This window comes from Pteronotus mesoamericanus, unplaced genomic scaffold (assembly GCF_021234165.1).
Source record: "Pteronotus mesoamericanus isolate MK-2021 breed Mesoamerican mustached bat unplaced genomic scaffold, CSHL_Meso_final contig_317, whole genome shotgun sequence".
Classification (NCBI taxonomy): domain Eukaryota; kingdom Metazoa; phylum Chordata; class Mammalia; order Chiroptera; family Mormoopidae; genus Pteronotus; species Pteronotus mesoamericanus.
The window spans coordinates 935,714-962,290 of NW_026555133.1; the positions used below are offsets into that span (position 1 = coordinate 935,714).

Here is a 26,577-nt window from a genome sequence, read left to right on the forward strand (position 1 = left end):
TTTTCTCAAGTGATAAAAATGTTCTAAAGTTGTGGTGATGATTGCATATATCTGTGAATATAATTAAAATCATTGAATTGTACACTTGAAATGCATGAAGTATATGACATGTAAATTATATCCCAATAAAGTTTGTTATTAACTTTTTAAGAAGAGAGAGAAGAAAGAAGAAGATGAAGTTTCCCCCCTAGGAAAGCAGCATGAGGCTACTTCCCAGTGAGACAGCTTTAACCGGTGAAAACTATTTTAAACGTTGTCTAAAAGTCTGGCAATTTTCCTCCGAGGATTCCAGATATGAGGAAACATTTATTCAAGAAAATCTGCTAAAACTTAGTAAAAACAGTGAGAATCTACAGCATTTACCCCATGACCTGCTCCCTCTCTACATCTACACCCGCCCCCTCCTCTCCCATCCCCAGCTCAGTTTGATGGAAGTTCCATTCTGGGCAGGTGTGGCCAAGAAGACAGGACCTATTCTCCCCTCAGCTCCCAGTCAAGAGAGACTATGGAAAGAGGCTTTACCCCGGGGTGTGGGAGACCAAGAATACCAGAGTCCCGGTTGTCCCCACCTCAGCTCACCACAGGACAGAGGCTCCATTCTGGGGAGAGGCCAGGTGAAAAAATGAGAGGCTACCACTGCAACCCAGTGTCATCCAGGGTAGTGACTAAGAGATTTTGCCCTGGGAGACATGACAGTCATAATAACAGGGATCTGACACTCTCTCCAAAGGACCTGACTTTATTTCAAACAGCCAGAGGTCAAGCATAAGGGCACTCTCTAGAACAATTGAGATTTTGGTGGTAAGCAAATTAAGTGGCAGCTGGTAGTTGATCTTCAGAACAGGTTAAGCCATAGGCCAGTCAGTTCATGGGGAGAAGGGGGCGGGGAGGACCGCTAAGAGCTCTGTTGGGGTAAGGATGAAGCTGAAACAACTGGCCTCAAAAATTTCCCCTGCCATCCACCACAGGTGAGACAATATTTGCAGTTTGATTTTAACCAAGTTAATTGCCTAATTACACTAAAGCACACAGTCTTTGGAGTAATATTACAGAATCCAGAGTCACCATAACATAACATTAACAATGTCCAAGCACAATTTACATACGATGTCCAAAATTACTTTACTACATACAAAGAACCAGTCCCTGGCTGAGAGGTAACCAATCGATGTTTCGCACATTGAAGTTTCTCTCACTCTCTTTCTCCTTCCCTTCCCCTCTCTAAAAATATAAAAAAATAAAACCTTTTAAAAAGAAGAAATAGCCCTGGCTGGTGTGGCTCAGTGGACTGAGTGCCAGCCTGTGAACCAGAGTCACTGGTTTGATTCCCAGTCAGGGCACATGCCTGGGTTGCCAGCCAGGTCCCCGGTAGGGGGCACATGAAAGGCAGCCACACATTGATGTTTCTCTCTTTCTCCCTCCTTCCCCTCTGTCTGAAAATAAATAAAAATCTTTAAAAAATATAGAAAATATGGTTAGTCCAATAATTAATTAAGGAATTGAATCAATACATAGCTATCTTCCCACAAAGAAAACACCTAGCATCTGGCCTTGACCAGTTTGGGTGAGTGTTGCCGAATATTTGAATTGATAATCCCATGCTCTGGGGGGCAGTGGGGGAAGGAAAATGAGGAAATAACCTCAAATACTTTTTGAGGCTAGCAAACCCTTGGAGAAAACAAATGTTTCCCATGTTCCAGGTATTCCTTTCTGGAATATTTCTTATGGAGATGTATCAGTGATATGATATCCAGCAAACGTTTCATTTTTTTCTTCTAAAAAATTATTGAATGTATTAAATAGTATGTATTATAGACTGAATAGCTTTCAAAAATCCTTTTGTTAAAACGTAAATCCCTGATGTGATGGTATTTGACACGAGGCTTTTGGGAGGTGACTTAGGTCGTGAGGATAGAGTCCTAACGGAAATAACGTCCCTGTAAGAAACCCCAGAGAGCTCCCTGGCCTTCTGCCACGTGAGGACACAGTGGGAAGATGGCCGTCTATGAATCAGGCACCAAATCTGCCAGTACCTTTATCTCGGCCTTCTAGCCTCCAGAGCTGAGATATAAATTTGTTGTTTACAAGCCAGTCTATGCTATTGTTATAGCAGCCCAAACTCAAAAAGTGTGTAAAGAATCCCATTCTTATTAAACAATGTCTAACTTTCATCGTTCTATGTTTAAAGAAATGTCTGGAATTATGTTCACCAAGCACCAATACCAGTTTCTTGGTAATGGGACTTGGGGAGATTTTTCTTTCTTTGGTGCTGGAGATGTTTTATTAAAAGGATAGTTCTTTCAAAACAATTTAAGATCTGAACTAAATATGGCAAAATGGTATCTATTATCTATACTCTTGGAGATAAATCAATAGATCTTGGCCATATAACTTACTATTCTTTGAAATATTTTAAAGTTTTAAAAAATAAAAATATCTAAAGTAAACCAGAAATAACTTGCAGAGGATATATATATATAGAAAGCTGGTATCTACATTAGGTGCTAATGAAATTATGAAATGGCCAATTAAATACAGCAAATTAGCTCCCAAATTCTTTAACTTCAGCTTTGAAACATATTTCAGTACACATAATCTCATTGTTCAAGGACAAAACAAGAACTAGTTGGAAGTGACTTCAGACACATGTACAAAAAATACCAAAACCTGCCTCCTGGTGGTAGTGCTTAGGGTGGTAACTTTTCTACTCCTGTACTTTTTCCTACACTTTTCCAAATTACATATTATAATCACTAAAATAGGTTAAAAGGCTGTTATGTTCAATATTGCTTTAATGTAGGACAAAGGCTATATATATGACCACAAACCCAGGACAGAGCAATGCCTGGCACGTAGTAGGTGTTTGTGCAGTGGGTGAGTGTACCTTCTGCTCTCATTTTGCCACCGTCTTCCCGCTGGAGAGCAGCTGAAACCCACAAAATGGCACAGCTGCCAAGGCAGGAAACAGGGGCCTGGGTATTTTTGCCCAGCAATTACTCAATGTACACGCTTTTGGTCAAAATTAGTAAACTTTATTTAACTTTCAAAAAATAAAACAAGAGAAAGGCAGCTTTAGCTTTGTTCATTGAGGATCAGATTTAACGACCCAGAGCAGGAACTACCCCTAAGAAGTTAACGTACCCTTTACCCCCAATCAAGCCACAGGCAAGGAGGAATCCTCAATTTGGGGACAGGCCTGGACGGCGGGGTAGGAACACCACAGTCAGGTGAGTGGGTTCTGAGATGGCACAAGTGGAGAACAAGACGAAAGCCCCACTAAAAACAACCAAAACTTCAACGGGGAACTCTGACACAGGGGGCTATGTACAAAGGAGCCAGGCTGGGGCGCACGCCCCACGGGGCGGGTGAGAGGACTGCCGAGCACCGCCAGGCTGCCCTTCGGCCTAGCCTGCGGCCGCTGTGCCCCGCTGGGCCTCAGTTCTCCTCATCGCTGTCATCCGGGCTGATGGCTGGGCTGGTGAGGCTATAGGTGGGGCTGGTGGGCGAGTAGCCCGGGGAAGTGGGCGAGTAGGTAGAGCCTTTGGGGGAGGTTGGTGAATAGGTGGGACTGGTGGGCGAGTACTTGGGGGAGGTGGGTGAGTAAGTGGGGCTAGTAGGCGAGTACTTGGGGGAGGTTGGAGTATACACTGGAGAGGTTGGTGAGTAAGTAGGAGACGTTGGGGAGTATTTTGGGGTGGTGGGTGAATAGGTGGGGCTGGTAGGAGAATACTTGGGGGAGGTGGGCGAGTACTTCGGGCTGGTAGGTGAGTACTTGGGAGAGGTTGGGGTGTACTCTGGTGAACTGGGACTGTAGGAAGGGCTGGTTGGGGTATACTTTGGTGAGGTAGGGCTGTAGCTGGGAGAGCTGGGGCTGTAGCTGGGAGAGCTTGGGGTGTAGGTTGGAGACTGAGGTGTATACCGTGGACTCGAAGGGGAGTAGCTTGGTGAGGTTGGGGAGTAGCTGGGTGAAGTTGGAGAGTAGCTTGGAGAGGTTGGGCTGTAGTTAGGGCTTGTTGGTGTGTAGTTAGGACTAGTAGGTGAGTAGCTGGGTGACGTTGGGCTATAGCTGGGTGAAGTCGGGGTATAATTTGGACTGGTTGGAGAATAGTTAGGACTGGTGGGTGAATAACTTGGGGAAGTTGGTGAGTAGCTTGGTGATGTCGGAGAATAGCTTGGAGACGTTGGCGAGTAGCTGGGAGAGGTGGGAGAATAGCTGGGTGATGTTGGTGAGTAACTGGGAGAGGTTGGGGAGTAGCTGGGAGATGTTGGCGAGTAGCTGGGTGACGTGGGCGAGTAGCTGGGTGACGTGGGCGAGTAGCTGGGGGAAGTTGGAGAATAGCTGGGAGAGGTGGGAGAGTAGCTGGGAGAGGTGGGAGAGTAGCTGGGAGAGGTGGGGGAGTAGCTGGGAGAGGTGGGGGAGTAGCTGGGAGACGTGGGACTATAGTTGGGACTGGTTGGAGAATAGGATGGAGAGGTAGGGGAGTAGGAGGGTGAAGTGGGGGAATAAGAGGGACTCTGGGGAGTGTAGCCCCCAGGGGAGCGGGGCTCATAGGCAGGCGATGTTGGTGAGTAGCTGGGAGACATGGCACCACCTGTAGGAAAGAAGCCAAAGGATTAAACGATGGAGAGACTAGCCCAGAAGGAAAGATCAGGGAGGAAAGGGACTTGGCTCTGATAGACAGGGACAGCTCACCTGGCGAGGGGATGTATGGGCTGGAGGGGCCTGGGGAGCCTGGGGAGCCAGGTGTGGGAGACCAGGCAGGGGAATAACCAGGGCTGAAACCACTGGCATCTGAAGCAGCACTGGGCGAGAAGCCAGCTGCCCCCGGAGTCATTCCACTCCCTGCAAAGTGAGAGAAAATGTTAAAACGAGAGCTGGAGACCCTCCAACACCCTTCCCAGAGCTCCACGGCCTCAGTGCTCCAATGTGGTGACTCTGAACAAGCCCTCTGAACCACCTGGAGGGCTCTCTTCCTAGCCCAGGTCACTCACCAACACTGGGGGACCAGGCGCCATAGGCTGGGGTCGCACCCTGGTTCCAGGGTGTCATGGCCGGAGAAATTCCTCCCATGGGACTGGGTGCTGAGCCGAAGAACATGCCAGTGGCTGCAAAAATGCACACAGGGACTTACGATTAACAGCGCCTAGGGACCGCCTTCCCTCTCATCTGTGGCTTGCCTCCCCTTCGGAGACCCAGCCAGGCTCCGTGCACCTGGGACTCTCATACTCACGTCCAGCAGCACCCAAGCCAGGGATATTGGTGGGGATCTCCATGCCGTACTTGCACTTCTCCGCATCGAGCAGGAGGTCAAAACAGCCAGTGCCAGCTGGAGCTAGCTGGCCCAGCATGATATTTTCAGATACCCCCTTCATGGGGTCGCTCTCTCCATGGGCAGCTGCTTCCATGAGCACATCCACCTGAACAACCGGAAGAGGGGGTGGCCCCATTAGATCCCTGGACACAGCACTCCAGAGCAGTCCGCCATCGTTACAGCCCGCCCACACCAGAGGGCAGACTAGCACTGATGCCCACCGTGTATTCACTTTGGTGGTTGCCCTTCCTCCCACAGGCCTCCCTCCTTTCTTTTGCTCTCCTTCCACCCTGCTCAGAAGTTCTGCCATTACCGTTTCCTCAAAGGAGCATTTCATGAGAGGTCCAGTATCCTGGCGGTTGACTCCATGCCGCGTGATGGCCATCAAGTGGCCACGACAAGTCATGGTATCACACAAGAGAGCCAAATGCCGGTAATTAACGTAGGAACCATCAAAGGAGATGACGTGGTACAGCTCGCGCTCCAAAGCCTTCCGTACGGCTTCAATACCCAATACCTGGTATGAGGGTTGGGGTGAAGGGTCAAGAGAGAGCACCTCTGCTCCCAGCTCCTACCATCACACAGATCCAGAGGGGCAGTCAGGGAAGCCCAGGATCAAAGTGGCAGCAGCCATAAAAAACTGACCAAGGGTAATCCCAAGAGCGGAGAGCACAGAACGCAACAGTTGCCCAGACAGCCAGGGAGGGGGCCTTGAGCCAGAGACCCAGGACAGGCTGCTGGGTAGCGCGGCTCTAAGGGGCTCACCGTAAAGATCTCCACTATGTCATTGGATGTGGTGCGCACAGGGTCCACGTCCTTCTCACTCAGCACCCGCATCAAGCTCACACCGTCTGTCTCCAGAATCCACTCTTGCAGGGCCTTGAATTCCCCATCCTCTGTGATAATGATCTTCTTCTTATTGTCTGTCTGTGGCAAGTGCATGTACACCTGGAAGAGGCAGAGTGAGTTCAGGTGGGGTGGGGCAGAGGGTGGGAGGGGAGAGGTGGGAGGTACGAGGGCTGCTGGGGAGAGAATGGCTGACCTTACTGATCTGCTCGATCCCCTGCAGGGTCATATCTGTCAGCATGTTGGACTCGATGCAGCGCAGAAAAACATCATCATCCATCTTGTCCACCACCTCTTCTTCCTGCAACAAGAGTGAGGTGAGCACTTCTGGAATCTTCCGTTGTCCACCCGAGCTTACCACCAAGGACATCCTCCTCAGGGAACCTAACAGTCAAGTCAAGGCCCCAAACTCTTCCCGCTTCTTCAGTTCCAGTGAGATGATCTGTTCTCCAACCGTTCTATAGTAGGTTCTGAGTTTTTATTATTAAAGTACCAGCCACCCACACCTGTTGAACAATTTTTTAGGAGCCATGCCCAAGCGTGAAGTCACTGGTTAAACATTTTCTTGGGTCCTGTTACACCTGCCCTCACGTCACTCTGCCTAGGACACAGCAATTTCTACTGTCCAACCCAACCCCACCTCTACCCCTGCCCTCAGGTGGGAGCCTCAGGGGAGGAGAGCGCCAATGACAGGGCCATGGGGACGAGCCCACCTCAACGCTATCTGCTCTATCTATGTGACTACTACTTTAGATCTCAAAGATTTTGCTCCTAAAAGTTTTTTAAAATCATTGCTAACCACCATTCCTATTGCTACATTAGGTGGTGTCACTGGCACCTCAATGCTGCTTTCATTTTAACTTCTTTGGTCATGAACAAGATGTAATGGCTTCCTCTGTCAGACATGTGTCCCATTTACCTCCTGCATCTTGTTCTCATCACTGTTCATGATGCGGATACGGAGCACCAGCTTTTCTGCATTATCGTCATTAAAGATGCAATTCAAATCATCGCCAAAACCTGCAGGGAGGAGCCATGGGGAAGATCCCATCTATAGCACTTGCTTCCCGGTCACTGCTCACCTGCAGCTCCCTCTCCTCACAGAACCCTTTTGGACAGAGGGAGGGGACACGGAGAAGTGAAGGGGGTACAGAGGGGAACGGGAGAAGAGCTGCCTTGCGGGGGGCAGAACCAGTGAATGAACGGTGGTGACGGCGGGTGGCGTGTTGGAGACGCGAGTGCAGTGGCGTGACAGAGGGGATCCCAGGCAAAACTCCTGAACTGGGCCGACCCCCACCCCGGGCCTTACCAGCATTGATCTTTTCAGCAATCTGCTCCATGGTCAGCTTCCGGTCAGTCATGTGCTTCCGGTCCAGCTCCACTCGCAAAAGCCAGGGGGAGATTCGGGCCACATCAAAGTCCGGCATCTCGTAGTAGACATTCACCCATTCCTGATCCTCTGCCACCACTGTGCTCTGGGGGTTGGGATCATAGTAGATGGCTGTGTTGGCAGTCACCTTCCTCAACGTTGTATGTTCCAGACGGCACAGAATGTCCTGGGAGAAAAAGGGATTCATGACACAGGCATCTGGGCAGCCCCAAAGGCCTCTTTAAATCCACCTGCAGAGGGACGACCAAGCTTTTTAGTCATGGGAAAGTGTTCTCCGCCTTCCCTCCTGCTGGGAAGCCCATCCACCCTAATTTTACCTTGGCTCTCTCGGCATCTCGAGCAGACTGGCCCAGCAGGAAAACAGTAAGTGAGGGGGTCTTTGGCTTCTTGGAAATGTTGATGAGCTCCTTAAGTCGGGGCACACCCAGCGTCACATTCTTGGCAGATACACCAGCATAGTGGAAGGTATTCAAAGTCATCTGGGTTGCGGGTTCTCCCAGGGACTGTGCAGCCAGAGCACCCACCATTTCTCCAGGATGGGCCTACGGAGTAAGGAAAAGAGAGCATCAGAAAAAGCCCCTCTCTTCTGATGAATGAAAGCAAGAGGCAGGCATGGCTGGGACTAGCTAGTCTTAAAGGACGTGGGACAGAGGCGTCTTCAAAAGGTAGAGACAAAAAAAAACACAAAAAACCAACAAAACACAACCCCCCCCCCCCCCCCCCCCGGCCCAGGCTGGTGTGGCTCAGTGGATTGCGCATGGGCCTGCAAACCAGAGGGTCATGGGTTCAATTCCCAGTCAGGTCACATGCTAGGGTTGCAGGCCAGGTCCTCAGTAAGGGGCACTTGAGACCAGCACACATTAATGTTTCTCTCCCTCTCTTTCTCCCTCCCTAAAAATAAATAAAATCTTTAAAAAAAAAAAAAAATTCAGTCTTAATCATTCCCTTCCCTCTGACAGTGTTTCAATTTACACGTGTCATTTTTGCACCATCACCTAAATCACAAATTTCTAGAAGTATGCTAAAGTGTTAATTTGGTAACAGTCTTCTAATTGGGAAGCTCCCCAATGCATTATTTTAATTGACATATAATCACTTACCATAAAATAAATATGTTTTAATTGGAATCATACAGTATATAGCCTTTCAGACGGGCTTCTTTCATGTAGTCATGTATTTAAGGTTCATCATTGTCTTTTTATGGCTTGATAATCTATTAATTTTTATTATGACATAATATTCCCTTCTATGGATATACCAATTTGATTTACCCATTCATCAATAGAGGAACATTTACGTTTCTTCAGCTTTGGCTATTATAAATAATGCTGCTATACACATTTGTATGCAGATTTTTGTGTGGACATAGGCTTTCAACTCTCTTGGGTATGTTCCCAGGAATGGACTTACTTGCTGGTCACTCCGTGTTTAAACTTTTGAGGAGCTGCCATGTTTTCCAAAGCAATTGTACCACTCTCACCAGCAGTGCAGGAGAGTTCCACCCGAGTCCTGGCCAACACTTGTCTCGTACTTTATTTTAGCCGTTCTAGTCGGTGTAAAATGGTATCTCACTGTGTTTTTTATTTGCATTTCCCCGATGGCTAATAATAAAAAGCATCTTTTCATGTGTTTATTGGTCATTTATATATCTCCTTTGGAGAAAACGTCCCTTCAAATCCTTTAACATTTTTTCTTTTTGCTGTTGAATACTGTAATAGTCCTTCAATGACCCTTAAATCAGATGCAGGATTTGCACATATTTCCCCTTCCATATTGTCTTTTTACTTTCCTGACGGTGTTCTCCAAATCATGTAAGTTTTTAACTTTTATGAACTGCAATTTATATATTTTTGTTGTTGCTGCTGCTCATGCTTTTGGTGCCATACCTAAAAATCCATTGCCTAATCTAATGTCATGATTTACCCGTGTTTTCTTCCAAGAGTTTTATAGTTTTATATCTTATGTTTAGGTCTTCTATATATTTTGAGATAAATTTTGTATATGGTGTAAGGTGTGGGTTCAGCTTCATTCTCTTGCATGTGGTTATCCAGCTGCTCCAGCACTGTTGTTGGAAAGACTGTTCTTTCCTCCATTTAATTGACTTGGCACCCTCGTCAAAAATTTGCTGACCATAAACATGAAGGACTCTCAATTGTTTTCAACTGATCTATATACGGATCTTCATGTCAGCAGCGCACTGCCATGATTACTGTATCTCCGTGATAAGTTTTAAAATCAGGAAGTATGAGTCCTCCAACTTTGTTCTTTTTCAAAATTGTTTTGCCTATTATGTGTCCCTTATATTTCCATATTAATTAGAAGATTAGCTTATAAATTTCTGCAAAAAAGGTAACTGGAATTTGATAGGAATTGTATTGAATCCGTAGATCACTTTGGGGATTACTGCCATGTAACAATATCAAGTCTTCTAATCCGTGAACGTGAAGTGTCTTTCCATTTATGTAAGTCTTCTTTAATTTCTTCCAACCATGTTTTGTAGTATTTTCTAATGCATTTTAATTACTTAATTTATAAAACTGGATCTAGATTAAATGAATTCAGAAGCATGCCTATAATTATGTTTCTCTCCTTCAATTACCCTGTAAAATCCTTAAAGACAGTGATAATATATTCTAGTATCTATGAATCTCTTTCCCGCTTACTGCAATTCCCTATCTCCAATTAACTTAGAATTCTACACACTGCAAGTGTTTTAATAAAGAGCAATACTGGAATTCCACTTCATATCCCAGACCTGCCACTTACTTCCTGTATGACCATCATACAAATACAGTCACACTCTCTCCAAGGCTCAGTTTTTATCTCTGCAACATAGGACTAACAACCCTCCCCCTCCAGGGTCGCCTTAAGACTACTAAGGAACAAAGGCATAAAGCCTCAAACGCAGGACTTTGTACAGAGCAGACTCTCAATGAATGAGAGCTATCATTAGGTGATTGTGGGCAGAGGTGGGCTGTTTTCAGAGCCCAGAGAGGTCACACTCACAATGGCTTGGTTGAACTTGGACTCAATCTCTCCAAGCAGCCAGTCGAAGGCCTCTCCACTGAGTCGAAACTCCTCAGCCATGCGGCGGGAGCACAGCGTGGAGCGAAGGTGAATGTTGAAGAGCAGCGTGGCGTTCTCCTGCGCCTGCCGGCTCAGGGGGTCATCCCCATTCACAATCACCAGCTTCTTGCTCAATTCCTTCACTCCTAGGGGGCAAATGAGAGGCGAAGGGTTTGGTGACCATGGCCCAGCAGATTCTTGACCGCTATTCTTGCCTCAAAGCAGGTACTCACCCTCTACCACCTTGATGGGGTGCAAGTCGGAGGGAAGGCGAGGGTTGATATGGAAGATTTTCTGAGCATTCCAGATCATGCGGAGCAGGTTACAGGGGAGGACAACCTGAAGCAGGAGGTAAGGGAGGAAGGATCAAGAGCTGGGGAAAGCCACGCAGGGGGAGCACCGCTCCAGCCCAGCCCTTCCTGCTCACACATACCTTGCTGTCCCCAGTTGGGAAGATGACCCTGAGCACTTCCCGATCCTCACGCATCCTTTCAAATTCTCGTTCCAGCTCATTCTGAATGTGTGCATTGCTCAGCACATCCTTCACCAGGTCCTCCTGCAGAGTGCGCCTCAGGGCCCTCTCATTGGTATAATCAAAGCGGAACCTGCAGACAAGAGCAGAGTCTAGGATCAGGCGGGCTCTGGGGCCTGATTCCTGCAAAGGAGCACTGTGAGGCCCCAGCCGTGTACACTCTGCAGAAACAGGGCTTTGGAGACAAGGATCCTGAGCAGGGAAATATAAGATCGAGGCCCAGGGACTGCCAGTGGGACCTGAGCCTGTGCCAGCCCCTCTAAGCTTGCTTTGTACCATCACCAGAAAGGACGTGGTGATGGGCCTCAGCTCCGCCCTCCATCCACCCTCCCCCATAGCACCGCTGCTGTCAGAGTGGTGGAAAAAGGGCTGTAAATGGTAAGGCCCACCGCAGGACGCAGGCCAGGCGACCTCTGTGTGTGTGTGGGAAGGAGAATCCTACGACTCTGGCCTGAGCCACAGGAGTGAGAACCATCCGCCTGCCATCTCCTCACTTTTTCTCAAAAGCCTTGTTGGAAGGCTTCAGGGTAGCCAGGTTCTGGAACTCCACGCTCTCGCCGGCTAGGCCGTCCTCACCATAGCGCAGCTGCACCACCTGGTTGATGGAGTTCCGCACGGTGGCGTCATACTTCACCATCACGGACTCCATGGACTTGATCAGCCGCCGCTGGATATATCCTGGGGGGAAGTAATCAACTATGGGACCCAAGGCAAGGAGAGGGTGACAAAGCCCAAAGAGCACTCGGGAGCCTTAAACTACCTGATCCTCAGAAGAGCCAGCTACTAAGCCCCTTATCCCTGAGGTCTCTCACTAAGAGCCATGTCCACTACCAGACGGAACCAGGGCCCAGCAAAGTCCCCTAGGAACCAGCCCCCACGCGACAGGTCAGGAACAGAGACCCCAAGGCTCCATCCCTTATCCTGAAATGCTCTACAGCAATCAGACAAGGGCATCTGCCTAACTCTTGAGCTTCAGTCTCTATTCTTTCCACAGAAGCCAAAACTGCATCTCCAGGAACAGAAGGCTTTGGCCCAGGAACGCCCACCCCCCAGCCTCAGGGGCTCCTCTGCCTGCGGTGCTCCGGGGCCCCAGTCCACGGAGGGCCGGGGTCTGAGGGCCTCACCGGTCTCAGCAGTCTTGACGGCTGTGTCGATGAGCCCTTCACGCCCCCCCATGGCATGGAAAAAGAATTCGGTGGGTGTGAGGCCGGCCAGGTAGGAGTTCTCCACAAAGCCACGGCTCTCGGGCCCATAGTCATCCTTGATGAAGTGCGGCAGAGTCCGGTGCTTGAACCCAAATGGGATCCGCTTGCCCTCCACGTTCTGCTGCCCGACGACAGCAATGACCTGGGAACAGGTAAGGTGGGCACAGCTGACCCCCTGTGCCTTAAGACTGAGTTCCCAGGATTTCTCCCCACCTGCTCCTGCCCTCCAGCCCCTCTCCCCAGCAACACATACCTTCCCTCCTCCCAACCTTCAGTGTGGCCCCATATCGGGAAAGACAAGGCTCCCCACCTGGGAGATGTTGATCTTGGAACCTTTAGCTCCAGACACAACCATAGACTTAAAGTTGTTGTATTCAGACAGAGACTTCTGTGCAGAAGAGCCAGTCTTGTCTCGGGCGTCGTTGAGAATGCGGTTCACCTGGTTCTCAAATGTCTGCCGCAGAGTGTTCCCTGGGGTGGGCTCCAGCTCATTGTTATGGGCCTTCTCGATGACCTAGGTGCAGAGGAGGAGGCAGAGTTCTCAGTGAAACATCAATCCCTGTTTTATTCTCCTCCTTTCTAACCCTGAGACCCTCTTTGCTCTTGTTGACTAGGTTCAAAGTCCATGAAAGATTCTTACTCAGTCTTTGCCCAGCATTCCCTCTCACCTCTATTACATCCTGCTTGGCCTTCTTAATAGTGTTCTGAATGTCCTGGTAAGTCTTAGAATCAGCAATGGAGTCCCCAATGCCAATGGTATGACCTAGAGGTAAGAACAAGCATCAGCCACACCTTCTCTGGACTCCCAAGAAACATGGGATTGAATCACAGCCAAGAGAGTAAATGGAGGGACACCGAATCTAAGCAGGAAAGAGAAAGGGATGAAAGAAGAACAGTAAACAGAGGGAGAGAGGATCCATACAGAGTGCCTGGCAGAACCCCTGCACTTACCCTCGATGAGGAGCCAGTTGTTAATGACAGTCTGAATGTTGGAATAGAAGAGGCGAGTGATGTCATGACCCATCTCTAGGTAAGATATGTGGACCAGGGAGCCGGCTGATGTGCCCAGAGACTTCTTACACAGGATGCCCATGATCAGCTCCCCGTTCTCCACCACCACCTGCAGACAAAGCACCCATTCAGCCCCTGCTGCGGCTCCCATGTCCAAGTCCTAGCCTCACACATCCAGAAGCCAGGCCCTACTTTAGTGTCCCCAGGAGAGATGTGCTTGTAAGGGCCACTGTCCTCATCGTCGGGATGGGTGCTGTGGGTGCGGATACAGTTGATGTGGCCTGGTATGATGAGGGAGAAGATCTGTTTGCCTGTCCACAGGGGCCGGGGCTTCAGGATGGCTGGCTGTGGGACCTTCCCGTCCCACGTGGACAGGAACATAAGGAGGTTCATCACTTCACCCTGTGAGACAAAGAACAAGAAAAGGAGAAACTGAGAACTGCTGGCTTCAATGCTGGGAAATATCAGGGGAGGCCACCCTACCCAAGGGGGAAAGCCAGATTTATGGAGACAAAGAGAGGCCAAGAAAAATGTTTTCCAAAATTTTCATTAAAAATTTCATTGTCATGAGACTTTAAAAGCAGTAAGTATACATTACTTATATAACAATTAGGAAATAAGTAAAAGTAACAAAGAAGTAGATAAAGAGAATTTCAACGTGGTCACTTATTTTTCCCTTCAACTTTACTTCCCAGACAATAGCTGAGGTTACATGACATTTTAAGGAATTAAATGGGAAACTAAAGCCATATACATTTTTTTGGCCTCTGACCTTTCCTAACCCCCTTCCTTCCTCCACACAGGGAAGTCAGTCTCCCAGGTCAGCACAGAGCAAGTGAGGGCAAAAGTCAGAGCTCCTCCTCGCCAGGCGTGGCCTCACCGCCCTGCAGCCCCTCGGCCGGCCCTAGCCAGGTTTCCTCTCTAGGACCACACACCCGCTCCAGGAAGACGTCTCTCTTAGTGAATTTGCGCACTGCAGTGAGCGTGTCCTGCACAATGCCCATGACAGGGCGATTGCTCTGGGGGGTGACAATCATGCGTGGCACCATGGCAAGCTCCTGGATCTCTGCCCGGGTCTCGAGAGACTGTGGCAGGTGCAAGTTCATCTCATCCCCATCAAAGTCAGCGTTGTACGGGGTGGTCACACTGCAGCGAAAGAGAGAAGTCAGAGTTGGGCAGATGCCGGCAGTGGAAGCTCGGAGAGCATCCCAGCCCCAGTCTGCCTCCCTCAGCCTGGGGACTGACCTAAGGTTCAAGCGGAAAGTAGACCAGGGGAGGATGCGGACCCGATGTCCCATCATGGACATTTTATGCAAAGTTGGCTGCCGGTTGAAGATAACAATGTCCCCATCGCACATATGCCGTTCCACCTAGGGAGGTGAAGTGTGGAAAAATCTCAGTGAAGGGGGTGTGCTACGAATGAAATGATGGTGGACCTAAAATGCTTCATAGATGGAAACATGACACTAGTATAATTTCACTTGAAACACTTATTGACCGCCCCCTGTGGGCCAGGCCCCGAGGCAGACACCAGGTTATCAGAGATGACTAAGAACAGCACCCACTAACCTCAAGGTTTTCATTCTGGGGAGAAAGTCAAGAGATTCTAAACAAGAAGCCTCTGCTCTGTTCCTCCCTGGATCCCTCTTCCCAGCCCTCTATGTGCCTCATGCGGCCCTTGGGTTTATGTGATCCCCACCCAGAATGCCAGTGGCTGACAGCCACAGGCTACCCTAGGGTAGCAGTCTTTTGAGAAGAGAGTCAATGAGCCTGGATCCTGATGGACAGGACAGCCTCAGCCAGTCCCCATTCTAGACAGCTTCCTGCTCAGGTGAGTAGAAGAGCCTCTGGCCTGTTACATGCCTTATAGCCAGTCTGCAGGTGAAGGTCACTGGGCTTGGGGTGAAAACGAAGATCAATGCGATCGCCATTGTCTCGGATGATGTACTTGGCCCCTGGGTACTGGCTGTTCCCCCTGCGCACTAGTTCCTGAAGTCTAGGAAGGAAAGAGGTGAAATAAACACACACTTCCCAGGAAGCCATTATCAGCACCCCTCATCCCAGAGCCCCAAGTGGAAGTCCAGCTTCTACATTTCAATGCTCCCTTCTGTTCACTCCAAGCCCATTCCCCTCATGTCTGTCCCGCAACTCCAGACAGGACTTCTGAATTGAGCACACCTGTCAATGTTGAAGGGGGTGACAATCTCTGCAAAGGTCATGTTGGCGGCAATGGAGCGAGGCACGCCAACCTGGTCAATGGAGAGGTTGGGGTCGGGAGTGATGACAGTGCGGGCCGAGAAGTCCACTCGCTTGCCCATCAGATTCCCTCGCACCCTGCCTTCCTTGCCCTTTAACCGCTGCTTCAGGGACTTGAGGGGACGCCCAGACTTCTGCATGGCCTGTGGGCAAACACAGGGCGGGGGCAGCCCAGCAGTCAGCACTGGCCCCTCCTCCAGATCTCAGAGGCCTCATGCTGGCCCCCTGCCCTTGCCCCAATCCCTGTCCCTCTCATGCATGGGGTACACAGTGTATGCAGACTCACGCGAGGCAAGCCAGGAAGCTCATTGTCCACCATGGTGGCCACGTGGAACTGGAGGAGCTTCACATCCTCTGCGATGACATGGGCTGCCGCACCGTTCTGCTCATTGCGCCGAAGCTGATTGTTGATCTTCACGATATCGGCCAGTTTGTGAGTCAGGTCATCCTGGTGTAGGAAGTGAGCGTGGTCACAATCCAGTTACCTCTGGGCACACAGCACCTCCATCACCCACACACCACGATGGGAGGCAGGTCTGGTCTTTCATTTCAGATACAGAAGCATCTTCATGAACTTTAACCATCTTAAGGGTCTTGTTAAAGGTCATACAGCTAGCAAGCAGCAGGGGATTGTCAGACCCAGATGACCTGTCCGTCACCCACGCACACAGCCCCCTTGCCCCCCGCTGTCCCCAGGCTCCCTCCCTTCAGACACGCAGCCATTCAGCTGAGGGGCAGAGTCCAGAAGGCACTGACCTGGTTGCGGGCAGAACCCTGCATCACAACAGCGGGACGCACAGAGAGGGGAGGAACAGGCAGTACTGTGACAATCATCCACTCGGGTCGGGCATAGCGCGGCTCCATGCCCAGCACAAAGCACTCCTCATCTGAGATGCGTTTGAAGATTTCATGCACTCGCTCAGGACTCAGCAGGATCTTCTTTTCCTGAGAGTCCTCATTGACGTGCTTCCACTCTGCGTACAGCTCCAGGCCTGAGCGCCGAATCCTTGGCTGGTACCGCCCACAGCCACCATGGCCCTTCCAAGGAGAGCGAGAGGCCTTTAGAACTAAGATATCGGGCTGTCTCCTCCACACCAGGCCAGCCTCTAGGACCTCCTCATGGCCCCTGCCCCTCCAAGTAGGCTCTGCCAGCCCCAGTTACCTTTTCTTTGGTCAAATCCTCATCGCCTTCAGGCTGCTCCACACCAAACTTGTTGTCCATCTCCTCCCCACCCTCGCAGATGTTTTTGCCCTTGCAGAGGTCATAGACGTGTGTGAGCCGCTTCTTGGGCTGCCCCTTGGACTTGGCCAAAATGTCCTTGATCTTTGGGTTGTTCTGGAGGCAGGGAAGAGCAGTGCTAGCTGGACATGCTCCTCTGCGCCTCCACCACGTAACCCATCCCCCAGGCCAGGGCCCATCCCCGACTCACAGAGTCCACAAGTAATTTGGAGCAGAAGAAGCAGACACAGCGCAAAACTTTCATTGTCTTCACCAGGAAGCCCACGTGAAACACAGGTTTGGCCAGTTCGATGTGACCGAAGTGGCCAGGACACTCTGTCATGTTTCCTGTGGGAATACACACCTAACGCTTTCCTCCCAGCTCTCACCTCAGAGACTAGGTCTCCAGGTATCCCCCCGCAGGCCCAGTTTTAAGGACTGAAGCCTCTCTCCCCTTCAGGATTCCACACCAACGGCCCCCAACACTCACCTGCACATGTTTGGCAGCGGCCAGTCCGCTCAATCACCCCCTGCCTTGGATCCATAAGGCCCCCAAGCTTGGGACGACCTCCCTCAGTTGTCTCAGGGTATTTGATACCACCCTCTGTCACAGACATTCGCTTCTGTAAGAAAAAAAGGCCAATAACAACTAAATAGGATTCCAAGTTTTCAGTTTTCAGATTCTAAGGCTTTAAAGAACCACAAACTATTTACAGAAATAACCAGGTTTAGTCCGGGGTGAGAGCAATGGCGGGGGTGGAGGGTGCCTGGAAATACCAAAGCTGAATATCACAAGTCAAAAGCCTGTCCTAGTTATTGTCTGAGTGGGGGGAGGTGGTCAGGCCATGTAGTTGTCTCCTTCTAGGACACCAGACATCTCTCCAGTTTGACTCCTACGTCACTAATATACACAGGATTTAACAGCAAAATAAAAGTTGTTTCAAGAAAAATAAAATCAATGCCTTGTTTCTTCCCCAAAGCTGAAATCAAGCCCAGAATCTGAGCTGCTGGTAGGAGCCTCTGTTCCCACTGGAACAGCACGGGTGTCCTGCCTCAAGACATGCCTTGCCAACTCTACAGAGTTAGGACCTCTTTGCCCCCATCCTCGTAACCTCCTCCCTCTCAAGGGCCTGCCCAGCTCGAATCTTCCCATGTTCAGATGGAGATCTGATGCTAAGACAGGGGAGCCAGGAGCTGGAGTGAAGAGCTGGTGAATAGTATTTGGAGCAGAAGTAAACCCAGGAACCTCATGGGATGAAGGCAGAGGCCAGGGCCAGGATTCTGAGAAAGGGGGAGCCAGACTCATTGGCTCAATTCAGGGAAAGAAAGGATGAGATAGAATAAGCATATACAAGTTGAAGGAGAAATTTCTGCCCTGGGCTAGAGGTTAGTCAAGGAAACCTTTCGTTTTCATATACTGACACCACGGACTTTAAAATTAGCTAGGCTTCTGATCCACTAAACTTCCAAAAGGAAGAACTTAGAAGAATTTAATAAAAGCTTCAGCCTGAGTATCAACTTCATGCCAGGCACCAAATGTACTTAGCGTACCTTGTTTCTCTAATCCTAACCACAAACCTAGGAATGAATTTCTATCTCTGTAGACACGAGAAACCTGAGGCTATGAAGTGACTTGCTCAAGAAGCCCGCAGAAGTCAAACTCAACCCTCCCTGGTCCCAAACATATGTTCATCCCACTCTGTGATGCAGCAGCAAAAATGATTATTTAACCTTGAGGACACATCTCTTTGGTGCCAAGCGCAGTGCTATCTGATTCATTTTTATCTTCATAACTTAAAAAATATGCATCCCTGCCTCCATTTTACAGGTTATAAAACTGAGAGGCCCAAGGTCATGCAATTACAAAGTGTTAGAGCCAGGGTTTGCTTGTGCACTCTTTCCACTGTGTAATGCTGGAAAAACAAGTGGGTGCATTCAAGTCAGCAAACTACAGGGATTATCAGTGCTTATACACAGCTGTCTCCCTACAGATTCTCTTCCATCTCCTTCCACTATCACTACATCCAGACGACTCCTACGAGCTCCACTCTGCCAAACCCAACAGACCTGTTGCAATCCCGGCTTGTTGGCCTGTGAGACACTACAGAGGGACCACTCTTTCTTCCTACCTCTCTGGCTGCTTCGTAGTCTGGTTCTAGGCTCTTCTGTCTTGGTCTGCTCCTTAAACACTGTCACCCCCCCCCCAAGGTTTTGGCTCATCCCCACTTCTGACAGCACTCTACATGCTATCCCACGATATTCACTCTATACTGATGATGCCCACATTTCTGCCTCCAGATATCACCTTTCTTCTGGACTTTGGAGTCACGTATGAAACTATGTGAATTTTTCATATGCCAAATCCAACACGTCTAAAATCGAACTCCCTCCTCCACAAAAACCTCTCCTTTTCCTTTCGTGCCCATCTAAGATGGTGGCACTCAAGGCCAAAACCAATACTTACCCCTTCTTACCCTCAGCTATAAAGCAGTAAAAAGAGCATGGGTTGGGGCCAGAGACTCCTTGTTTGGAATTTTGTCTCTATCACTCAGGAACTGTGTAAACATGAAAAACCTGATGAGTCTGCTTAAACCCAGGACGTAACTGACCAGTTTTTCATCAAGTACTGGTCATCTGTACCTCCTAAGTATTTCTGGAATCTTGCCCCTCTTGTCCACCCCTACTACCATGGCCTTGGGTCAGGCCTTTCCTTTGAGGTCTACATCAGAGCATTCCATAGGTCGCCAACCTGTCTCTCTCCAATCCATCCGCACAACTGGGGTTGCTCCCTCTAGAATGGAAATCTCATCTTCATACCCTCTTGTCCTCAGAATGACGTCCAAACGCAGCTGGACAGCTTACAAAAGGGTTTCCTGCTGTTTTCACTTGCCTTTCTTTTTCCACATCAGTAACCGAGTCCCCTGTGGTTCCCATGTTGCCTAGCTATGTGCTGCACGCCCTTGGGTCTTTGTACTTGCTATTACACATGCTTGGAATGCCCTTCCCCACAGGACAAACTGCCATTTAAAGACTCAGCTCAGGCACTATTTCTTCAGAGCCTTTCCAGAGTCTCCCTAGACATTGGTACCCGCTGTGCCTCTGTAACCCCTCTATTGCTCTGCGTCTCATATGCAATGAAATCATCTACTGGGGTCTATCTTCCTCAAAGATTTTAAGCCTCTCTCGGGCAGACAGTATTTCTCTATCATCCTGGATCCCATGGTTCCCGATAAATGTTTGTTAAACTGAAATGAACTGCTTAGGACTCTCCTCGGCAGGGAAGTGCCCTCAAAGAACTTGGAAAAAAAGCGAGAAGGTTGTCTCCTGCCGGTCAAACCAGTAATCCCCTCATAAGGCATCTGACGGGCCCCTGCTGAGTAGAAACCACAATGGTTTACAGAGGCAGGGCCGAAGGGGTGCTGAGCAGCCACGATGCTCACCCAGGATGACCTGACAGGTGACTGCATTCACGAAGTTAGAGCCTCATCAGCTGCACTGTGTCTTGTGAGAAACACAAAAAAGCCGAAGCAGGCCTCAACCTGGCTGCCAAAAGAGTTACTAGGAAAGGACCTATGGAAAATCCCACTTGAAACTTTTCACCTCCCTCTACTCCAAGTTTATGGCTCACCAAGCCAACCACCTTCTAAGGACTAATTCTGCTTCCAGGCATTAAGACTGGGCCAGGGGCTCTCCAGGAATGTTCTGGACTATCCCTCTACCGTCAATAAACAAACTCATTTTGGATTATAAACAAACTACTTTAGCCCTCAAACCCTTCATCCAAACACTAGGGTCTCACAACCCACCTGATAAATAGACTCCTGAGGAATGGCTGATCCCACGTGCCCCTGAGGTCACAGAACAAAAGGCATGCCATAGACTGTTAGTAAAAGCTCATTCTCTCTCCTCTGCCTTTAGCAAGTATACAAGTTCCTTACAACTTGGCTCCAACGCACTCTTACAGCTTTATGTGGTACCTCCCCACCCCATTTATGCTCCAATTGCAGTAGATTTCTCAAAATTCCTTTTCTTCACATGCCACCTCCTTTGCAATAAACTGTAAATTCCTTTTTGCTCTTTAAGACTCAATTCAAATGTCACCTCTTCATAAAGTCTTCTCTAACTCTTCTAGCCTTATCCACACCCTAGGCAAGGTCCGCAGCCCAGCTGTAATTACTTGTTTACATGTACGTCTCTCCCACTGGACTGTAATCCTCGAAGGTAAGGATCATGTATCATTTATCTTTATATCCTTAGCACCTAGCACAGTAACTAGCACACTGTAAGTGTTCAATAAATATGTGTTGCATGTATAGGAAACCCCTCATTAGATTATAAATAATTTGAAGACAAGGATAGTTTTCTGATTCACCAATGTAGCCTACACTACCTAAAAGAGTCTATTCCTGCCCTAAATCCTTCTTGTAATAAGCTGGGGTATAAATACGTTCAGCTTTCCCTGGAAGGTAGCTGCTTTTAAAGAAGAGCAGTCAACTTTTTCAAATGTAATCAGGCACCCATTTCTTCTGACTTTGTACAAGCTTTGCATAAAACCTAGCGTCAAACCTCCTTGCTTCATTCCCCTTACTAGGCAATATCCCAACATACCTTTTAACAGTAAAGGCAACAGCTGTCTTGCAGCCAATTCTTAGAGCCCTCAGTACCTCGATATACACTCCCCCTCAAGACTTATAAAAAATATTCTACCCTTGAATTCTATCAGTTCCACAAGAGGGCCCTTACCCATCCATCCTCCTGCACAAAGTGGAAATGTTATTACCTCAAAATACAGGTGCACTGTATAAACTGCAAGCTATTGACCCCTGTAAGTTTTGTGAACAGCCTTTCACATGTTTTTAAAGTAAAAATATGTTCCCATTTTTGCATAAATAGGGCCTCATTCTCCATACTGTTCAGTAACTTTTTCATTTATCCAGATTCCTGTACTTTATCAATTCACAGTACCCTTAGTGTCTCAGTAATTTTCACTGTACTCCTTAGGCCAAAAGAGAGCCACTAAGTACTAGATCCAAACAACTTAAATATTTATGTCCGACCAACTTAGTAGCCATTTGCAAAAATAATACACATAAATTGAGAAAAATATTTTTAATATATTAAAGTATTTTTATTTCCCAAATAACCTCATTTTCTTAGTTATGACACTTGCTGGGCACTGCACAACTTCTCAAATCTTGAAATCAGACTGGACAGTAGCAGCCTTATTTCTTGCTCTATAGTGATTTTGCCCAGAATTTAGCAATTGTTAAAAACCAAGTTTCACAAAGATATGACACCACTGGAGGGGATTTGGTGCCATCTAATGTTGAAAGGAACTACCTGGAACTAGTAGTTCCCAGGCTATGCTTCTGCGCTTCCTGGAAATTTAAAATCTCACTGGGCCCCTGTGAGTTTGCTGCACTACCTCAGCAGTTTGGGATTTAACCTCCTGGGGAGGTCTTGTTATATTTTTAAGAATAGACCTTGAGGTTTTTCAGTAGGATTCCTATTAGTAAGTTAATATTTAAGCAATTTATATAGCCTAAAATGTCATTGTTTGAATGCCATTTTCAAGCAACGTTGCAATAAAATACTTCTACATGTATCTGTGTGTACTTGTCCAATTATTTCATTCACACATTTATTTCACAAACTTAATTACATGCCTATTATGTGCCAGGCACTCTTTGAGATGTTGAGAGTGAATACAAAGTCTGTTATGAAATTTACATTCTATTAAGGGAGCAAAAACTCATCCTCTCAGACAGTCACAGGCTATGAAGTAAACAAAGTCAAGACTAGAGGTTAGAGAATGCAGGGGGATGTCATTTAAATAGGGTGGTCAGGGAACAGCTCCCTTTTTGTGACACCTGATCAGAGAACATACTAATGACGTAAAAAAGCAAACCCAAGTAAGTCTGGGCAATGCCATTCTGGACACCAGGAACAATGAATAATAAAATCCTTGAGGGAGTAATGAGTTTGTAGTGTTCAAAGAACAAGCAGATCGATGTGGTTAAAGAAGAGCAAAAAGAAGATTGGTAATGAGATGGTGAAGCGCTTAAGCAGGAGCCAAATACAGGACTTCTTAGGTCACAGTAAGGGGGTTGGATCCTTTGAAGAGGATTCCATGAAGGAGAAACATGATGAAAAGATCTCTCTAGCTGCTCTGCAAAATGTAGGAAGAACTGGGGCTAAGGCTACTGCAATACTCTATGGGAAAGAGGATGGTGGGGTGTACCATGGTGGTCGAAACAGTCATAAATGGCTGGATTCCAGACATATTTTGAAAGGCAGAACTGACAGATGCAGATAGACTGAGTAAGGGTTGTAAGAAAGAGAAGAATCAAAGACGGTTTTTGGGTTTTTGGCCTGAGCAACTGAATGAATAGTGGAGCCACTGCCTGTCTGCTGAAGGCAAGACCGGAGGAGGGGTATGTTCAAGGGAAGAAATTATGAGTTTTTTGAAGATGAATATGTGCATTAGTCATAAAATTGTCACTGTCCTCTAAAAAGGTCGTATCAATTTACCCTCTTACTAAAAGAGTATAAGCATGCCTATATCCCAATATATTTTTTAAACATTTTATTTATTTTTTACAGAGAGGGGGAGAGAGGGAGAGAAACATCAATGTGCAAGAGAGACATTGACTGGCTGCCCCTTGCACGCCCCCAACTGGGGACCTGGCCCACAGCCCAGGCATGTGCCCAGACTGGGAATAAAACCTGCGCCCCCTTGGTTTGCCGGCCAGTGCTCAGTCTGCTGAGCCACACCTGCCAGGACTATATTCCAGTACATAGTTTTTTACTTTATTCATTGATTTTTAGAAAAGGAGGGGGAGGGGAGTATCAATTTGTTTTTCCATTTATTCATACATTTGTTGGTTGATTTTTGTATGTGCCCTGTCCAGGGATCAAACTTGCAACTGTGGTGTAAGGGGATAACACTTTAACCAACTAAACTACCCAGCCAGGGCTTATATCCCAGTATTTTTGCCATAAGGAAAAAATTTTAATTTTAATTTGCATGTTTTTATTAGTAAACTGAATATTTTATTATTTTTCTTAATCCTCATCTGAGGTTACGTTTACTGATTTTAGAGAGACACACATTGATTGATTGCCTCCCCTTCAAACCCTGACTGGGGATAAAACCTGCAACCTAGGTATGTGCCCTGACTTGAAAATCAAAGCCTCAACCTTTTGGTGTACTGGACAATGATCAAACCAACTGAGACACCCGGCCAGGGCAGTACACTGAATGTTTATTGGTCATTTGCACTACTTTTGTGAACTGCCTATTCATATCTTTTACCCATTTGTCTAGTAGAATAGATGTGTTCCTTGTATATTAAGAATTTTAATCTTGTCTGTCACATTGGAAATATCTGTTTTTTAGTGATCCATGGAGTCTCTGATAAAGAGGAGTGGCTCTTATTTTTACATAGACACTCAATAAAATGTACCTATAATTAATTCATTATTATTAAGGGTTTTTCTATCCCTGGTATCAGCCCCCAAAAGCCTTCTATATTTTTTAGTGCTTTGTAGTTTTGTTTTTAGATTTAAACCTTAACTCTACCTGGAATTTATTCTGTGGCATGATGTAAATTCAGGAGGTTCTACCTCCAAGCACAAATTCCACAGAGCTGTCTTCTCCTCCAGAAAAATTGTCTCCATCCACAAACATAGCCATTAAACTCCATTCTCTCCAGCCAACTGGCTCCCTCCAGTTCACTCCACACAAGAAGTCCAAGTCACCAACAGCTCTCCTCTAGAACTATCTTCCCCACTGGTCTCTCCTGCTTCCATGCTTAGAGTGCCCCCAATTGGTTCTTCAGTTTGTTTGTTTTTTTTTCTTTTTAATGCAAAATTGATGTCACTCTCCTGCTTATGATTTTCCAATAGCTTCCTAGTGAAATAAAATTAAATCCAGATCCTTTGCATTTTTTACAATATCCCAACTGGCCTGCCCCACCTCATGCTTCTCTAGTCCATTTGGATAATATCCCCTTCTCACCCACTGAATCCCAGCCACACTAGCCTTCTCTCAGCCCCTGGGGCACACCAAGTTCATTCGCTCCTCAGACCTACATGACTAGCTGCTCCTCATCGTTTAGGTAATGCCATCTCCTCCGACACCTCTTCCCAGACCCTAACATCACCTCATCTAAAGCAGCCTCACTTCAGTGGCTCTTCATCGTACTACAGTTTCCCTTTATTCAAGGCACTTGCCACTGACTAAATTATCTTGTTTGTTCATTTATTTGTATGTTTTTTGTGCGTCTCCCCTGCCCGCTTCCATAGAAAGTGCTCTAAAAGGCAGGGTCCTTGGCCTTGTTCAACTGTTTTTTCCAGAGTCTGTTGTGTCTATCACATAGCAGGTGCTCAATTAATATTTATAGACAGAGTAGAGAAAAAAAATCTGAAGGTCAGCTTCTTATCTAAACTTGCAAAAGGCCCCCAGAATTTGTCTGATTTCGTTTAATGTCGGTATCTCTGCAGTGTGATGCCAGGCACCCTTCTCTCTCCCTTCTCGCCCTCCAGCCTCACCTGCGGCCAGGTTCACACCCTTGCAAAATTTAACTCTGGGAAGCCGCGAGGCTGGACCCCGCATTACCTTGGCGCTGCGGGCCTATCCTCACTGCCTGTCACCAAAACCAGCGAGAAGCACCAAGTTTCCGCAGCCAACGTCAAGCCTCGCGCACTGCGCGAGAGGGAGACTGCGAGGGCAGAGCCGCTTACCAGTTCATCCGGACTGAGAATTCCGAACTGCACTCTCTTGATGGTGCGCAGCGGGCATGCGCTGTCCCCGGAGGGGGGGCCACCCCCGTGCATCGCGGAGGCAGGCGCCCTGCGCAGGCGCAAACCTCAGTACAAAAAGCCTGCGCCGCCTCCGCCTAAGTGCTCAGACCCCGTCGGGGCGGCCACCGGGAAGGACCTTCCCTAAGTTGGGAGGAAAAAGCCGGAGGAAGGAAAGGTGGGGGAGGGAAGGAGGCGGGGAAATAAAAAGGAGCGAAAGGAATTTTCCTCCCCCTTTCCGGAGATTTTTCGTCTCTCAAAAAAGAAAAAAAAGAGGAGGGGGAAGGAAAAGGTTTGGGAGGGGGGAGAAGAAAAGGGGTAACGAATAAATAATTAACCGGGATCCTGAACGGCAGAGGTTACGGCAGTTTGTCTCTCCCCCTTCCGGGAGCCACCTTCTTCTCCAACCGTCCCGGCCGCGCTCTCGGCGCTTCTGAGAAGCGAACTGACCGAATGACGCCTTTTATAGATTCGCCCCTGCAGCTCCGCCCCTTCCTTTCCCGCCCTCCCTTGCGCTACGGGGTTGCTTGCGCCGGCCTGCACGGGACGCGCGCTCGAGTCGTCGCTCCTCCCTTCCCGATTCTCCGGTTGAGCGACCTTTTGAAATGACAGAGGGGAGGGGAAATTTTATCCCGCCACCTCCCCAAGCTGCTCACTCCCGCACTGAGGTTTAAGGTTTGGAGGATCGAGGGTAAATATAGGCCGCTCCCACTCTAGTTTGGAGTGTGTTTTCATCGTCAGGAAAAGTTTGTCATTACTATTCTCTCCCCCTCTCCCCCGCAAAATGGTCTGCTCTGAGAATAAGTAATGAAGAAGGCGGGGCGAGTCAGGTCCTCCCAAGTGGGTTCCCAAGGGGCAGTAGTGGGTCCGTCCTTGGTCATGAATATGCAATAACCTCGCTGAATATACATGAATAAATCAAGATGGCGAGGCCGATT

The 26,577-nt window shown here is 48.1% G+C and overlaps 1 protein-coding gene across 1 annotated transcript; it reads right to left on the reverse strand.

Annotated features, from left to right (window-relative positions):
* Positions 1 to 3,017: 3,017 nt before the first annotated feature.
* Positions 3,018 to 26,071, reverse strand: POLR2A (RNA polymerase II subunit A). The gene is made up of 29 exons (XM_054575736.1): positions 25,583 to 26,071; positions 17,328 to 17,460; positions 17,049 to 17,185; positions 16,781 to 16,954; positions 16,375 to 16,656; positions 15,905 to 16,066; positions 15,541 to 15,761; positions 15,226 to 15,358; positions 14,608 to 14,732; positions 14,298 to 14,508; positions 13,555 to 13,764; positions 13,303 to 13,471; positions 13,020 to 13,114; positions 12,662 to 12,865; positions 12,271 to 12,493; positions 11,641 to 11,824; positions 11,048 to 11,219; positions 10,848 to 10,953; positions 10,555 to 10,760; positions 7,866 to 8,090; positions 7,468 to 7,714; positions 7,078 to 7,178; positions 6,355 to 6,459; positions 6,078 to 6,260; positions 5,626 to 5,829; positions 5,232 to 5,418; positions 4,993 to 5,106; positions 4,694 to 4,843; positions 3,018 to 4,592 (listed from the first exon to the last, which is right to left on the reverse strand). The coding sequence occupies exons 1-29, from the start codon at positions 25,673 to 25,675 to the stop codon at positions 3,436 to 3,438; spliced, it is 5,913 nt and encodes a 1,970-aa protein (XP_054431711.1). The 5' UTR covers positions 25,676 to 26,071; the 3' UTR covers positions 3,018 to 3,435.
* Positions 26,072 to 26,577: the final 506 nt, after the last annotated feature.

What these genes read in the sequence shown, in the direction of transcription:
- POLR2A (XM_054575736.1), bottom strand. Translation starts at nt 25,675, where the DNA reads ATGCACGGGGGTGGCCCCCCCTCCGGGGACAGCGCATGCCCGCTGCGC. An exon ending in CCCCATCAAGGTGGTAGAGG is followed by an intron (nt 10,761 to 10,847) that starts GTGAGTACCTGC and finishes TTTGCCCCCTAG; the next exon opens with GAGTGAAGGAATTGAGCAAG. An exon ending in ATGAGAACAAGATGCAGGAG is followed by an intron (nt 6,460 to 7,077) that starts GTAAATGGGACA and finishes CTCTTGTTGCAG; the next exon opens with GAAGAAGAGGTGGTGGACAA.